Raw genomic sequence first — 16,825 nt, 5'->3', positions numbered from 1 at the left:
TGATGCCTCCCACGCTACTATCGTAGTTTTTTCTTAAGAATTATCTATGGTGTATTCACTTCGTACTTTTGTTGCTAACAAATTAATAAATAAATTCATTCTGAATTTCTGGAGATATTAGTGTGGTGTTTAATATGCGATTCCAGAACATTTTTCATACCAACGTCAAATTGACTGACAAAGTTTATTAAGTTTAAAAATACGCCACAATTTTTTTCTTCCGTATCGATATTACTAGCATGTCCACGAAATGCCAAATTATTTTCAGCACAGAACAATATACATTACAATATTATTTTCGATATATGATGCCATTTTGAAATTTCGCTTCTTAGTGTTGCTTGTGCAGGGTCGTCAATTAGTCCACCTTTTTGAAGACCCTTTTCTGATAGTTTCCATTTTGTGAAATTGTGTTGTAATGAATTCTCTTGAAAAAGAACGTTCGGATTTAGATGTTTCCAATCCTTAAATCCATCTGAGCTGCAAAATTATTTGTGCCAGATACAAATAAGAGGCACAGAAAACAATATATTGCATCTTTGTTTTTGCAATAAAATAACTATTTCCTCTCTTTTTTTTCAATACCTTCATTTTTGTATTTTGACGAATTATTGAAACAGTGGCCATTAGTGACAGGATACGTATTTAAGACTATGTTCGGGACTGTGTTGCACCATAAGAGATCTGTTTTTGTGGTTATTAAAGTTCCACGTGGTCAGATCATTAAAATACAGACACATGTTCCATGTTAATATTATTGCTGCCATCATTTTCTTCTGTTGTTTATTGTCCACACTTTCTAATTCTTCAACTGTTTGAGCTTTTTTTTGGACTTCCATTTCAGTGGCATAATCATTTGTTTCATCTTCATTCGAATCATGTTTGTTTTCTTTGTCACTTTCAGGTCTGGAGTGGCTTATTGTAAGCCAGTTTTGTTATTTGTTATTTTGGTTTTTAGGAGCATTAGCAACTAAGGCCATATTGCTCCAGGATATGCAGTGGTCATTCCCTGACCTTTCCGCATCCTCCGTATTTGGTGGTGACGGGCTCGAACCCCGGTCTAATCCAGAAGCGTGTGCTATGCACTGCTGCTCCTGCCCACCTGGCTACGGAGGCGGCGCCAGTTTTGTAAACTAGCAGAATGTTTTTTTCTAATTTCCTCTTTCTTTCCACTTTTTTTCTTTGGTGGCATGTCTAAAATTAATTTGGCCTTTGTTTTATTTAAATCATAAATCACAATATTCATGATTACCTGTTTATATATCAATAACAAAACACTAACTTATTCAGTTTGTACACAATGTGTGAATTGCGAACTACTATGCATTCGAGCACGCACTGATGAAGTAATCGTCTGATTGGTCCTTTCAAAGTTATATTCTGGACAGCAAATAGATCTACGATGCTATGCAGTATGTACTCAGATGTAAGGATGCATGCAGGATTGAATCACCATGTGGAAATTAATTTTCGCCCTCCTTGTGCTGTCATCTTGATTCAACATCATCGAGGGGGGGCCATTTCATCAGCTAACCTCGGGTATTGAAATAGCTTTGCACTGTACTTATGTAGTCTGTCAGTGGCGCCCTTCTCCTTTCAGTGCCCTTGGCACCTGCCCCAATGCCAAGGCATTCCTACGCCACTGGACGCAAGTACAGAATTGTTTTTTCCATGGAATACTGGACTATCTCGGAACCTAACCTCACTACTATTGACTCCCCCCCCCAAATGGACAAGACCAGGACATGGATCACTATGGTGGCCCTAATATAGAGACGGCCTATTGGTGACTCTTAATCCACTCTCTTGGCGCCTCTGTAGCCAGGTGGGAAGGAGCAGCAGTGCGTAGCACATGCTTCTTGATTAGACTGGGGTTCAAGCCAGTCACCACCAAATATGGAGGATGCGGAAAGGTCAGGGAATGACCACCGCATATCCTGGAGCAATATGGCCTTAGTTGCTAATGCTCCTAAAAACCAAATAACAAGGCTCAACTTGCCCACATATCCAAAGTCTTTCCACATATGGATGCTGATTTGCTGATCTTAATGGGCTTGAGACTTAATGACCAAGTTTGCAGATGATATGGTTGGCAGGGTTGTTAATGAAAGTAAAGACAGTATGCTACTGCAACAGGATCTAGAAAAGTTAGGCAGATGGGCTGAGAAGTGGTAACTGAAGTTTAACGTTAACAAATGCAAAGTACTGCATATGGATAGCAATAACCCAAGAGAAATGTACGAACTGTGTGGTACTACAATCGAGGAGGTGGAGAATGAAAAAGACCTGGGGGTAATTGTGCAGTCAGGTATGAAGTTCTCTAAGCAGTGCAGATGGGCTGCCAGAGCAGGTCATGGAGTTTTGTCAATGATATATAGGAATCTTTGCAAGCAGAGACAAGGTGATTATACCTTTGTATAAGGCAATGGTCAGGCCATACCTTGAGTACTGCATACAGGTCTGGAGGTCACATTTTATGAAGGATATAGAGTTTTGCTATAACAAGTACAGAGAAACGTAACAAGATTGCTGAGAGGAGCAAAGGGGTGTGCTCTTACAAAGAAAGACTTAAGTTCTGCAAGTTGCAGCATCTGGAGACTAGGCACATGCAAGGTGATCTGATGGGGGTATATAAGGCCTTGAATGATTTCAGCAGGCTCGCTGATAGGATATTTCCCCTTGCTCAGATTAAAAACCTGAGGGGGCACAGATTCAAATTGAGGAAAGACAGTTGTAGAACAAATTTGCCTTTCACACTTCCATCTGTTGTTGTGGAAGTTGATAGCTTAAATAAATTGAAGGCTGAACTAGACAACATTTGGAGTAATCGAATGGGTGAAATGGGTAGGGGTTTTTTTGTTTTTTTTGGCTGATGCTATTCAAGCTTGTTTTCTTGCCTCATATGCCTCAACTAATGCTAATCTCAATGCTTATTGCCCAACTTTTTGGACCTTTTCAATAAGTCTGATATTTTTTAGAGGCACAATCTCCATACTTAAAGTATTCCAAATGGTCATAAAAATGACATACAGCGGGATTATGACCTTCCTATTTCTACAAGCAAATGTTCAATAGAACACCGTGGACCTTCCTTGCAACCTGTCTATACTGCTCAGAGAAAAGTGTAAACAGATGGCATGGAAAGTCCACACTACTCAGAAAACTTCATATACAACTGCACAACTCCCAAATCTAATTCTTTTTAAATTAACACATTATAGTTACCAATCCACCAAGTATATAAGCTACTCTAGTGTTGGGGGTTGCTATTGATGAAATGTAAGACTATGCTGCACTTTTCTGCAATAAAACAGCTACCACTTTTCTGATCATCCTTGAAGTCTTAAGTCATCATGAAGGAGCACTGCTTGGTACGTATCATTAACCAATTTCTTAATTTTCTCATCTGCATATTTTGATATCACACCTCTAATCCTTTGTTGGTGCAATTTATGAAAATCAGAAACAGAAGTGGTCTCAGAACCAATTCTTGGCAAACCCCACTTCTTATATTATACCAATTTGAAGAGTAACCATTAATGACAACCCTCTGCCTCTTTCACTGCAGCCACCTTATATCTTACCTGTAATTCCAACACATTCCAGATTATAGAGTGACCTCTCAGGCAGAACTAAGTCAAATGTATTGCTAAAATCGAAATAAACAATGTTGAAATTATTTTCTACATCCAGCTCATGAGCTATGTCGAAATAGCTAACCAGGTTAGTTAAACATTTTCTCTTAATAAACATTATGTATCCTTCAAAATTCCATTTCTATCTAAATGTCCTGTATTGTTCTCTATCATATCTCAATAATTTTCCCAACCACTGAAGTCAGACTGACTGTCTGTAGTTACCCAATTAGCTTTTAGAACTGCCTTTATGTATTGGTGTTGCATTGGCACTACTCCAATCGAGAGGAATCTCTCCCAAATCCAACAACGCCCTCAAAATTAAAATTAAAATTTGTAAATAATTAAAATTTATAAATAAATTTGTAAATAATTTCATAGTGTAATTGAGATTTACTCTATTTTTCATGAAATTCAAAATGTAAAAAATAATATAATGGCTTGGTGATATAATAAATAATAATATAATAAAATAACATAATGTTACAAAACTCAACCATATATGAAGATAAAAATAGAGCCAAGATAAACACTATGTTCACAATGACTCTGGGGACTGAATCTAGTCTTCACGTTATAGTTACCAATTCCTGAATTGGTAACTATATTTAACATAGACACTATGTTAAACCTTGTTTTTTCTGTGCAAAAAAAAAATAAATAAATAAATAATCTCTTGATACAAATAAAAACAAAAATTTCATCAGCACATCTCCATTTTCAAAGTTAGTGTGCAAATGTTTAGAGTATGCCCGTATGAGAGAAACTTGTATCTCATTGTTATAGGGCTGTACTCTTAAAACAAATCCATTGGAAATGATGCAGAAGAGAGCAACAATATTAGTTCAGATCACAAACAAAAGGATATTCTTACCAAGATTGTAGTTCTATAAATTACAGCTTCTGGAAACTAGGCATTCTAAAATTAAGTTTTTAGAATGCCTAGTTTAGAGCCTTTCTAAAATCCTTTTAGAAAGGCTCTAAAAGGATTTAGCATACTAAATGCTGACAACAGCCTTACTCTCACAGATTATACACATAAGGGAACATAAATTTAAACTGATAAAGGATGGTTTCAGATAAGAAATGCAGACATTTGCTTTCAGCTAAAGAGACTAATCGATTGTTGGAATAAATTCACACCTAACGTTATGGAAGTGGGTATTCTGAATAAATTTAACTCTACCGAGCACAACAAAAATATAACATTAGCAGAAAGTGTGTTGGTGGTGACTGGAATTTTTGTGAAACCCCCTTTCCCCCTCCCTAAACAAGCTTTACACATGCACTTTAGACATTTTTAAAACTTGTGTAACACCTGCATGTGGGCATTATAATCACTGTTAGTGAGCAAAACTTGAATGGGGAAAAAAAAACAAACCCCACTCACTTCAGCCACTGGATAATGAGGAATAATGTAAACAATGCCTGATGAAAGTGAAACATCTGCCACTGCAAACAATGCTCTGATCAAACATGGGGTCAACACACTCAATGAGACAATAAAAAACCACTAATCTTAAACTGACATTTTGGAACATTTGATATAATTATGTGCAGAAGAGGCTTAACAGTCTACAAAATCATTTTATTTCTTTTATGACAAACTTCTTCAAAAACAAAACAATTAGTGATACAGCTAAAAAAGTCAAACCAATAATGAAGGAATACTAAAATTCACACTGACACTTTAATAGATATTTTTATTTTATTTTAATATTTAAGTTACTTTGGTAAACTTTTACCAACAACATGCCTGATGGAAAGTTAAGGAAGGAGAGCAAGTTATCACAAGGAATGAGAGATGAAGGTTTTTTCTTTCTTTTTAACTAATGCTGCTATGAACTTTCCATCATTTTGCTAATACTTCTCCAATTGTAGAACAATTAATAATGATGGACGACAGTTGACATAATACTGATGGCATACAAAAGTTCAGAGTATCATAACTAAAATAGATATTTTAATAAGTTTAATTTACTTAATATACCACATAAACATCTGATTGGCACCAATTCTAATTACCAACTGCAACTCATTTCTAGTAACGAAACAATTAAGTTAAGTAAACAATGGAGTAAAGTCAAAATTTGCCCCGAATACAACAGTTTTCACTCAATTTCCTTCTCATTTTACATCAAAAAATAGGGTTAAATAATATAAAATAATTTTGACATTATCATAACAAGACAAATTCATATATTTCAGCTCTTTTAGCTGAAGGACAATAAAATATTTTTTTTCTTTTATTTATAGCAATCTGAATCTCTGGAGATAGAATTTTTTGAGATCTATGTTTATGAACTATGAATGTCAAAGCTGAAGACAATACAAAAAATAATACCTACATCATTCAATGGTTTAATGGAGCCCAGTTTTGCTGGAATTGCTTGAGCTGGAAGTGAGAATAAATCCTTCCTATTTAAAATAAATCAGAATAGAAATGAATACATATATTAATTAAAGAGCACTGAATTAAAATGACATACTAAGTTGCAAAACAGAAACTTCAACATTATCAACTCTGAACATTTCAGTCATACCTCTCCTAAAATCTAAACTACTAGAACACCCCACTAAATCAGGCTGTCAAAACATACTACAAAGTTCTGACAAGGCTGCACAACAAAATCTGAAGTAAGAGACCTGAAATGTGGAAGAATGGTTGGATGCTCCAGCACATAACGCACTCTGTTTACCAGTTTCTGGCCTAAAAACAAATCCGTATGTGAATATGCACCTACTCACCAGAGCTAGCTTTTACTCCCCCTACCTAAACTGAAAAGTGTACTTAAGAGAACCCATTTCTAGTCAATTGAAGACATTCAGAAAAAACAACCAAAGTGCTTTTTTAAAAGGCCTTAGAGAAGGTGACTTTCAGAAATGTTTCTGTGCTTGGAAGAAAAGTATGGAACAGTGTGGAAGCCCAAGGCATGAAATATTTCAATGTTTATTTTATCGCAACAGTCTCATTATTTAATTGTGATATCTCATAGTTGTTCAGTGGGTTGCATGACAAATGGAAAACTGTGTATTTAATACATTCTAAATTTCAACCAATAATGCAAAAGTTATGACCTTCAGGGGCAGAGGAACCAATAAGAATTAAAATCTGAATTTGTCTGAATTGCCATTAGGCTTATTACTTGGAAGAAAGTAGTAACAGTTTATGCAGAGTTTCATTTTAACTCTTTTAATACAGTTCTCTTGTTAAATATTTAAGTTCTGAATACAAATATTTGTACCCAAACCAGAGTATCAAATTGAATTTTTTTTTTTTTTACTTTAGTTGCTATTCTGGTTCTTGTCAAATATCATATCAGTTCAAACTGTTTAGGTTATTTTTGTTCCAAGACACTTTATGAAGATCTATCTAAGGCAGTGTTTCCCAACGTGGGTCCCACGCCCCACATGGGGGCAATTTGATTGTTCAGGGGGGCAATTCAAAAATTGCTCGTCTAGAGTTTAAAACAACCGCCTACTATGATTTAACTTGTACAAAAGAAGAATTGTTGGTATCTCAATTTTAAATAAGCATTCGTTAAATGTTGTACTTTCTATAGAGCTGCACTTGAAAGTTTGGAGTAATATCAACTACAGTTTGCTCGGAGAGTATTGCTTACTATGCCTAGTGAAGGAATAGTACATACTGTATTGGACGATTGCTTATGGCATATGCAATGTGCAAGCAAAGTGGTTGTCTACTGTAGCCTACCGCAAACTCAGCATGTTATATGAAATAGGTAATTCCTTTCATACAAACGCTCGTTTGGGCATCGTGACTGTACATTTGGATAGGTTTGACGATCTCAGATTAAAATAAAAATTACTTTGTCCACGCACAGAATTATTATTAATGAAGAACCGTGATATACAATGGTATGTATTTGTCATATATGTATTTCTGTGGTCTCAGTAAATAAGCAAATAAGTCCAAAAACTCGAATTTGCAGGAGAGGAAAAATAAACTTCACACTCTCATATAAACACGCATATATTCGAATATACAAATATTTATTACTCACGCTAAAACTACAATAACGAAGATAGCTGCGTGTCACATAATAGTAAATAATAAATACTTTATTATAGTGCACTTATCTCATTTTTGACAAATTAGACTTATCTGCTTGTTCACAGAGACCACAGATTTAATAGCCCGAATTCAGTAATTCGTGTGATTTATTCATTCAAAAAGCGTACTAATAATTAATTTTGATATATTAAAATAAAATTAAATTAACTTTAATGCATAGTTTATTTTTAGTTTTTGATTTATCTTATATTTATTTCTTTCAGTTGCGCAGTAAAATGAGTAGTGCAAGTAAAAAAAAAGTTCGTCAGTATTCAGAGGAATACTTAAAATTTGGTTTCATACCCGCTATCCACGATCAAAGGTCACCTTTTTGTCTTTTATGCCAACAATGCTTGACCAACGAATCAATGAAGCGAGGTCGGCTTGAGGCGCATTTGAAGGCGAAACATAATGCTCATGTAAATTCAGATTTAGATTACTTTCAAACTTTAAAGAAGAATTTTGAAAAAAGAGCAACATTAAAGTCTCTGTTTATTGCTCATACTGCAACTGTCAATCGTACTCTTGAGGCTAGTTATGAAATTTCTTTACTCATTGCTAAATCTGGGAAAAATCATACTATAGGAGAGAATTTAATCAAACCATCAATATCAGCACTTCTTAAAACAGTTCTGGAAAAAGATGACAAAGACGTGAAAGCTATGCCACTCAATAACAATACTGTTAGCAGAAGAATAGATGAAATGAGTGAAGATATTGAAATACAACTTGTTGGAAAGCTGAAAACAAGAAAATTCTCAGTGCAAATGGATGAATCAACTTTGAGAGACAGTGAAGCCGTACTGATAACTTATGTGAGATATATTGATAAAGGTAATTTTGCTGAAGAAATGTTATTCTGTAAATCATTAGAGAGCACCACTACCTCCAAAGATATATATAATAAGCTAAAAAATTACTTAGATGACAATAATATACCAATGAAAAATATAACATCTTGCGCTTCAGATGGTGCTCCTAATATGATGGGCAAGAAAAATGGCTGCTTAAAATTGATGAAAGATGAGAATCCAGAAATGCTTCTTGTGCATTGTGTTATTCATAGGGAAAACTTGGTAGCTAAAAATATTTCGCCTGTTCTTCATGAAGTACTAAAATCAGTTATAAAATGTGTCAATGCTATTAAAGCTGTTGTTGTTGTTGTTATTTGGTTTTTAGGAGCATTAGCAGCTAAGGCCATATTGCTCTGGGGATATGCGGTGGTCATTTCTTGACCTTTCCGCATCCTCCGTATTTGGTGGTGACGGGCTCGAACCCCGGTCTAATCAAGAGCTATTAAAGCTAATGCCAAATGTGAGCGTCTCTTCAAGCTTTTTTGTGAAGAACAAAATGGAGACCATGTGAGACTTTTACTTCACACTGAAGTAAGGTGGCTCTCGAAAGGGAACTGCTTGAAAAGATTCATGGAACTATTTGATACTATTAGTGACTTTTTAAGTGACAAACCTGAAATGAAGCATCTGTTAACGGTCGATGGTAAAGCATTTGTGAGTTATTTAGCCGATATCTTTGAAAAACTAAATATATTAAATAAACAACTTCAAGGAACAAATAAAACTCTCGTCGATGCAAAAGCGAAGATATTTGGTTTCATTACATTTATTGAATTATGTCAAAAATATATTTGTAACAAAAATTTTGAACAGTTTCGTTGGCTGCAAAAATGTGAAGTGACTGATACCGCTGTACTTGTTATTGTCGATCATCTGAAAATTCTGTCCGCTGATTTAAAAGAAAGGTTTTCTGATTTAAAACAAATTGATTTTCCAACCTGGATGATGCAACCAATGTTAGTGGATTTGTCTGATGTATCAATGCAGTACCAAGAAGAACTCTCAGAAATGCAAAATGATGAGTCAGTTAAAACTTTATTCAATATAAAAGGAGCGATGGCATGGCTTTGTGATGAAACAGAAATTAAATACCCAAATTCAACCAACTTTGCAAGAGAGCTATTGTTACCGTTTCCATCTTCATATTTAGCTGAATGTGGATTTAGTGTCATAAATGATTTGTTCCTAAAGAAAAGAAATCGACTGGATATCACAAAACGGGGAGACTTGAGACTGAAGCTGACTAAATTGGAGCCCAATATAAAATCTCTCTGCGGCAAGCATCAAGCACAAGGGTCTCACTAAATTTAGTGCACTCATCTAGAAGTGACTTCACATGGAATGTTGAAATTATTAAACAATTAAATAATAATTACTAAAAATTAAAATATTATAAAAAAATCTTTCATATAAATTATTTTGTACTTGAATTTTAGTTGTCCATTATATGTTTTGAAAATTTACTTACTGTTTTTTTCTTAATAATTTCCTAATGATTTCTTCCTAAAACCTAAGTTTTGTGTCCTGAACAAGTTGTAATTAGGCTTCATTTAGGAAATAATTCAATTTTTGAATATAAAAAATATGTATATCGGTGTTTCCCAACGTTACATAGGGGGCATCAGAATTTTAGAAAGACTTAGGTGGGGCATGGTAAAAAAAAGGTTGGGAAACACTGATCTAAGGTGAATTTTTTTTTTTTTTAACCTTCATTATTTTTTTTAATTCACATTTTTTAAATCTTGACTATAACAATGCTCATACAGTAGAACTTTGATTGTCCATCACCCTATTTACCGTCAGTCTCTGTTAACCATCACTTAATCCCACTATGCCATAATGAATTGTGATATTGGTGCCATGTGTCACTCAGTATTTGTTTACGACTCACTGTATACAGTTGTACTTTAATCTCTTATTTCATATTTTAATAATTTTTATTTACTAAACCCATTGAAATGACAGAAGTGTAAGAGAGTGGGATTATTTTGGATTATTAAAAAATATTGAAATAATCGCCTAAGAAAACGTGAAAGTGTTACATGTACAGCATCAGTTTATGGAATAGGAAGAACAACAGTAAATGATATAAAGCATGATGCAGATAAAACTGAAAACCATGTGTCGAAAATGGAAACCACTGATGGAATTTTAAAAGTTGTAAAACAATGAAGCTTGCTAAAAATGAACAACTGGATACTGCTTGTTTGTTTGTTTGTTTGTTATTTGGTTTTTAGCAGCATTAGCAACTAAGGCCATATTGCTCCGGGGATATGCTGTGGTCATTCCCTGACCTTTCTGCATCCTCCGTATTTGGTGGTTACGGGCTCGAACCCCGGTCTGATCAAGAAGCTTGTTGTTTGTTATTTGATTTTTTAGAAGCATTAGCAACTAAGGCCATATTGCTCCAGGGCCTTTCCGCATCCTCTGTATTTGGTGGTGACGGGCTCAAAACCTGGTCTAATCAAGAAGCGTGTGCTACGCACTGCTGCATAGCACATGCTTCTTGATTGTGCTACGCACTGCTGCTCCTTCTCACCTGGCTACGGAGACGCCTAATCAAGAAGTGTGTGCTACGCACTGCTGTTCCTGCCCACCTGGCTATGGAGGTGCCTCTGAATACTGCAATGTTTCAATGGTTTGTTCAAAAAGTGTAGCTAAGGAATTGCATGTCGGGACTTATAATAATCAAAAGAGCCATTGAAATCAATAAAAAAAACTAGGTGGAAATCCTTCATTCAAGGCTAGCATCAGACGGTTGGACAAATTTAAGTTTTGCCATGGTATTCAACAGTTGCCGCTTGGTGAGAAACTAAGTGCAGATAGTGCAACAATTTCTGTTTATCGTGAAAAACTACAGAAGGAAATAGCTGATCGAAGTTTGGTTAAAGAACAAATATACAACTGCGATGAGACTGGCCTTAACTGAAAGGCACTACCTCAAAAGACACTGGCCTCGATGACTGAACATATGGCACCAGGATATAATATGCAAAAAGACTTGCTGGTAATGCCAGCAAGTCATAAATTGCCTTTGGTTGTTACAGGAAAACCGAAAAAGGCTAGATCATTTAAAAATATTAATTTAAATGCTAGTTAAATATTTATCATAAAACAATGCATGGATGAGCCAAGATATATTTCATGATTGGTTTCATAAAATATTTGTACCATGTGTAAGATCACATTTGGCATCACGAGGTTTACCACAATATGCAATGCTACTGAGGGACAACATGCCTACTTGTTCCATACACATATGTGATTTAAAAAGCTATGATGGCAAAATATCATGCCACTTATATGTTTGCTTGCAAGCAAACATGACATCTCTCATTCAACTGATGGACCAAAGAGTGATTGAGAGTATGAAACATCTTCATCGCAAAATGTTTATTCAAAAACCTGTTTCGGCAGAAAATAAATTAGATGTGATAGAGTTTTGGAAAAGCTACACTATAAAAGACAATTTTCAATGTTGCTGATGCCTGGAATGATGTTCCAGTTCAAACAATACAAAGAAGCTGGTAAGTTGTGGCCAGAAATATATTCAAGTGATACAGAAACCATTCCAAAAGAAACTGAAATTTTGCAGTTATGTTCGAATGTTCCTGGTTTAAAAAATATTTTGATGGAAGAAGTAAATGATTGGCTGGATATGGACAAAATGGATGCCGGATACAAAATTTTAGATGACAATGAAATTGTGCAAAGAGTGATGACAATTTCGATGATTCTGAAACTGAAGAAGAAAAAGACCTGCTGCTGATGGAACAACCAACATAATTAGCCACTGTGAAGCTAAAACTATGTTGTCAAAGTGTATTGAGTGATTTGAGGTACAAGAAGAAGCAGATGCTACACAAACGTTACTTTTGTATAAAATGCATAACATTGCATCCCAAAAGGTCGTCGTTTTTGGTTTTTAGGAGCATTAGCAACTAAGACCATATTGCTCCGGGATATGCGGTGGTCATTCCCTGACCTTTCCGCATCCTCCGTATTTGGATCCCAAAAGGCTCGATGGGTAATGAAACAAAAGAAATTGACTTACTTTTGTAGAAAATAAATTTAATCATGTAATATTGTTTTGCTTTTAAATTTTTTATGACATTACTACACCAATGTAAGTCAAAATATTAAAAATAGCTAAGTATATAGATACTGATACTATGATTTTTTGATGACCCGGTAAAAAAAAATAATAATAATAATTAAAGTTTAATTAAATTTCATTAGGTTATGTATTATATAATAAAATAAATAAGTTAGAGGACCTGGTTTATAGTATATATGTTTTTAATGTACATATTTTATTATCTGTCTATTTGATTATCTATCATGGTCTGTCCGGACAACTGAAGTTCTACTGTAACCTCAAAATTGATTTTGCCATATATCCCTTCACTTCATTCACCCGTGTTATTCAAATATTGTCCAATCCCTCATTAAATTAGATGAAATTCTGCAGCAGAGAACTAATTGTTTTTCCTTTCAATCTGAGTTGTTGACACTGGAAGTCACCCAAACTGTAGGTTTACAGTGATAAGTTTCTGTATATTATCCTTTGTGTATATGTAACATACTTCACCTATGCATTCTCCATCGATTTGTCTAGGTATGTCTTTTATGATAATCTTCCTCATAAACTAACAAGTATATTTAAAAAAATAATATGGGGTGTGTGTGTGTGTGTGTGTCTATAATAGGAACAATTTATAAATAAATATCTTATGCAATATAATTGTCCCTTTCAATGTATCCAATAAACTATAATTAGCATTATGTATTATATTATTATTACTTTGTTTTACTAATGATTATTCTTTACTAGGTTTGGCCACGGGGGCTGGTATCGGCTATTATAGAGTTAATTGGTGCTTTGATCTACGGGTATATTTTGGGCATCTAGTTTATACAATCGGATTTATATTTTCGGACACCACCATAATATCTAACATAATATACTATTAAACATCACGTACCTAATTTACTTAAAACTATAATCAAAAAATTATATATATAAATACATATATATATAATGTTGGTTTATATATTAATATTACATTTAGATGTATGTATTTTAATCTTTCTTTTGTGCATCGTTAATGCCAATTGTTTTTTGCTGTATTGGCCAATTGAACATTATACGTGCCAGTATATATTCGTTTATAATTGTTAAAATTTTTTATTGTTACCATTATTGGTGGTTTTTACATATAGGCATTAGTGTTCATACAATTCTGGTCATTAATCTAGCCTTATTTAGGTCATCTCAATTCCGCGTGGCCTATACATATTAGGTTTAGAAGTTTAATGCTTAATGATAATAAATTTTCATGACAATTATTGATGAAAATTTTTATTTGTAGCAAAAGGTAATTACAGTAAACCCCCGCTATTCGCGATTGCTGGTTTAATATAAAATGAAACAAAAAAAAATGTGAATTTTAAAGCGCCGTGAACATTTTCCGCCATAAAAAAACATGGGCGTGGCTAAAATTATCTTTCCCAGTCAAAACAGCACTCAGTGGGTGGGGGGAGAGGGGTGACAAAATCGCGAGCGTGGATGTTTCTCACTAATCCTTGTTCAGTTTGTGTTATGCGCTTGTCATGGAAGGTTTCGTCGTTCGCTTTTAATTTATATGCTTATAAATTGAATAAATTTATCAATTTATAAATTGATATGCTAACAAAAGTGATAAATTTACCGTTTTGCAGTGTAAAACAGACTTTTTCGAGTGTGTTAATGGAAGAAAGTGACTTTATTGTGAACAAGTTCTTTCTAACCCGTTCAAAAATATGGCTATGAATAACAAGGGAAATGTGAAAAGGATCAAAGAAGGTGACGACATTAGCGAATAAAATTGAGTTATTAGATAAAATTTCTAATGGTGAAAATGTCTCCTCAGTGGCAAAACATTATAAAATCAATGAGTCAACGGTACGATCAATCAAGAAATCGGAAGAAAAAATCCGCCGTAGTGTCTGTGCAAACGAGTTAATTGCTTCAAAAATTTGCTCTGTACCTCGTGATGTTAAATTAGAAAAAACGGAAAAGGCTTTAAATCTGTGGATAGAAGACCGAACTCAAAATAAAATTCCGTTAAGTTCACTCATCAATCGTGAAAAGGCAAAACTCCCTTATCAACACTTTAGCGAAACTGGTGATAGCACTGGCGGGATAAGTTTTTTAGCTAGCAAAGGTGCTGGTTTGAAAGATTTGTTTGAAATTTCTAATAAATATTACATTTAATATTAAATTGTTTCTTATTTTCATTTCGATGCCACATGTTTGCATTTCACTATGTACTGTCTATGTACATAGTCATATTATAATTGTTTAGGATGCATTAGGATGCATATAATACATACATAGACAAAATTTTAGACTAGTTTTTCTTATATATTTCATACTTTGGAATGGAACCCTTTATTACTATGGGAGCCATAACTCAGGAACGTAACCCCGCAAATAGCGGGGGTTTACTGTACTAGTTATTATTAACAGTATACTTCTATTTTATTACTATTATACATTTTTACTATAATACATTTTTGCATTCCTTCACGTGGCCGTCAATCCCCTACTTCGTCGGGGGCTTTGAGTGGATTGAGAGCCCTTTCGATGTAATGCCTTATACTTACTCGTTTCAGAATAGAGATGAATACATAGATATGGGGCATGATGGTCAGTCTATTTTATTTTATTTTGATTTTGTCATCTTTTAGTAGTTCCTTTAACTCCCTTTTTTGGTGATATTTCACGTCTTTTGGAACTGATACCTCTGGGGGGGGGGATACCGCTAAATTAATATGTAATTGGCATTATTCAAAATTTTTATATATATCATGTTAATTGGATTTAAAGTTCGAAATTATATAGGGGTTTCTGGGCTATTATTTATGTCTAACTTTTCTTCTTTTCCATTTGTTTGTTTATTTGGTTATTTTTATGTTAATTTTCGCTCTACAGTTTTTGCAATACTACTGGCTTATGTTTTATTTTATTTAATTTAAAATATATATATATAAATATATATATATATATATATATATATTTTTATAATTATTGATAAAAAAGTAAAGAAAGAAAGTTAAAACGACAATAACTGTAACTAATATGTAAATAATATTTATGAGTCAATGCAGTTGCAAGCAATCATGCAATACACCCATAATGTCTATAATATTAAGGATAATATAAAGAACCATTAGAATAAGCAAATCAATCCAATAATAATACCATCAGGGACCTAAGAAAACGCAAAAAAAAAAAAAAATTATTATCGCTTTTTACCGACAATCTAGATGACTTCAACTGGGGCCAACCACCCAGAATATATTTATTTATTTACTTTATTATAATTTAACTTTTGTCTATATTTCACCTTCATATGGAGGAATTGCATGTCGCTGCCTCTAATGAATGCTTAATTATCTATTTATTTAATTTATTATAATTTAACTTTTGTCAATATTTAATATAATTCAATGGTAATATGGGTTGATATGCTAATTTAGCAGCGCCTGTGCCGCCATCTATTTTCCTTTCTTATATAAGCTGATTCAGCTTACAGTATGTCAGTGGTGTGGCTCTGCTTTAGAGTGCTGTCTGTTCTATAATTTATTTTTCGCTGCATAAGGACCACCGCCGTGCAAATCCTCTGCATTGGAGGATCGATCGGGGGAGGAAGGGTGATTTGGTACTTCGATCTTTTCACCATTGCGACGATTTGTATAGCGATTGAAATGCAGCGATTCCATGACCATTATTGGCCTCGTGGTCCTCTGTCGATATGGGGCATAATGGTCAGTCTATTTTAATTTATTCTGATTTTGTTATCTTTCAATAGTACCTTTAACCCCCTTTTTTTGGTGATATTTCACGTCTTTTGGAACTGGTACCTGTCGGGGGGGGTAATGTTTCTAACTGAATTAGCAGAAACTGGTTTTCAACAGTCAAAAATTTTGAGATTAGATAAATGAAGCACTACATTCCAGCAATGCCAGAATAGAATTTCCCTGGCTTGGATACAAGATCCTTCAATGATAAATCCAATATCTTAAACACAGTTCTTTTTCCAACTGACACAATAATCCACCATAATATTTCATGACAATATTATAGCATTCTGGAACTTGCTTATAGAAGTGTTCAACTGCCTTAATTAAAGCAAATGGTTACTACTAGATACTGCACATATTAATTTGAACATAATTTTAAAATTGTATGTGCTCTTATGTTCCAATGTATACAG

The 16,825-nt window shown here is 34.0% G+C and overlaps 1 protein-coding gene across 2 annotated transcripts in view; it reads right to left on the bottom strand.

Moving 5' to 3' along the window:
• Nucleotides 1-16,825, bottom strand: part of LOC150083889 (tudor domain-containing protein 5-like) — a 286,816-nt gene that overhangs the window by 151,013 nt on the left and 118,978 nt on the right. For both annotated transcript variants that reach the window (XM_090374933.1, XM_090374932.1), the window contains exon 11: nucleotides 5,984-6,053. In XM_090374933.1, coding sequence (XP_090231059.1) covers nucleotides 5,984-6,053 — 70 coding nt within the window. The remainder of the gene's footprint in view (nucleotides 1-5,983; nucleotides 6,054-16,825) is intronic.

Source organism: Mastigoproctus giganteus, chromosome 6 (genome assembly GCF_048544385.1).
Source record: "Mastigoproctus giganteus isolate SK-2022 chromosome 6, ASM4854438v1, whole genome shotgun sequence".
Lineage (NCBI taxonomy): Eukaryota > Metazoa > Arthropoda > Arachnida > Uropygi > Thelyphonidae > Mastigoproctus > Mastigoproctus giganteus.
This window is presented reverse-complemented; position numbering and strand designations above follow the sequence as displayed.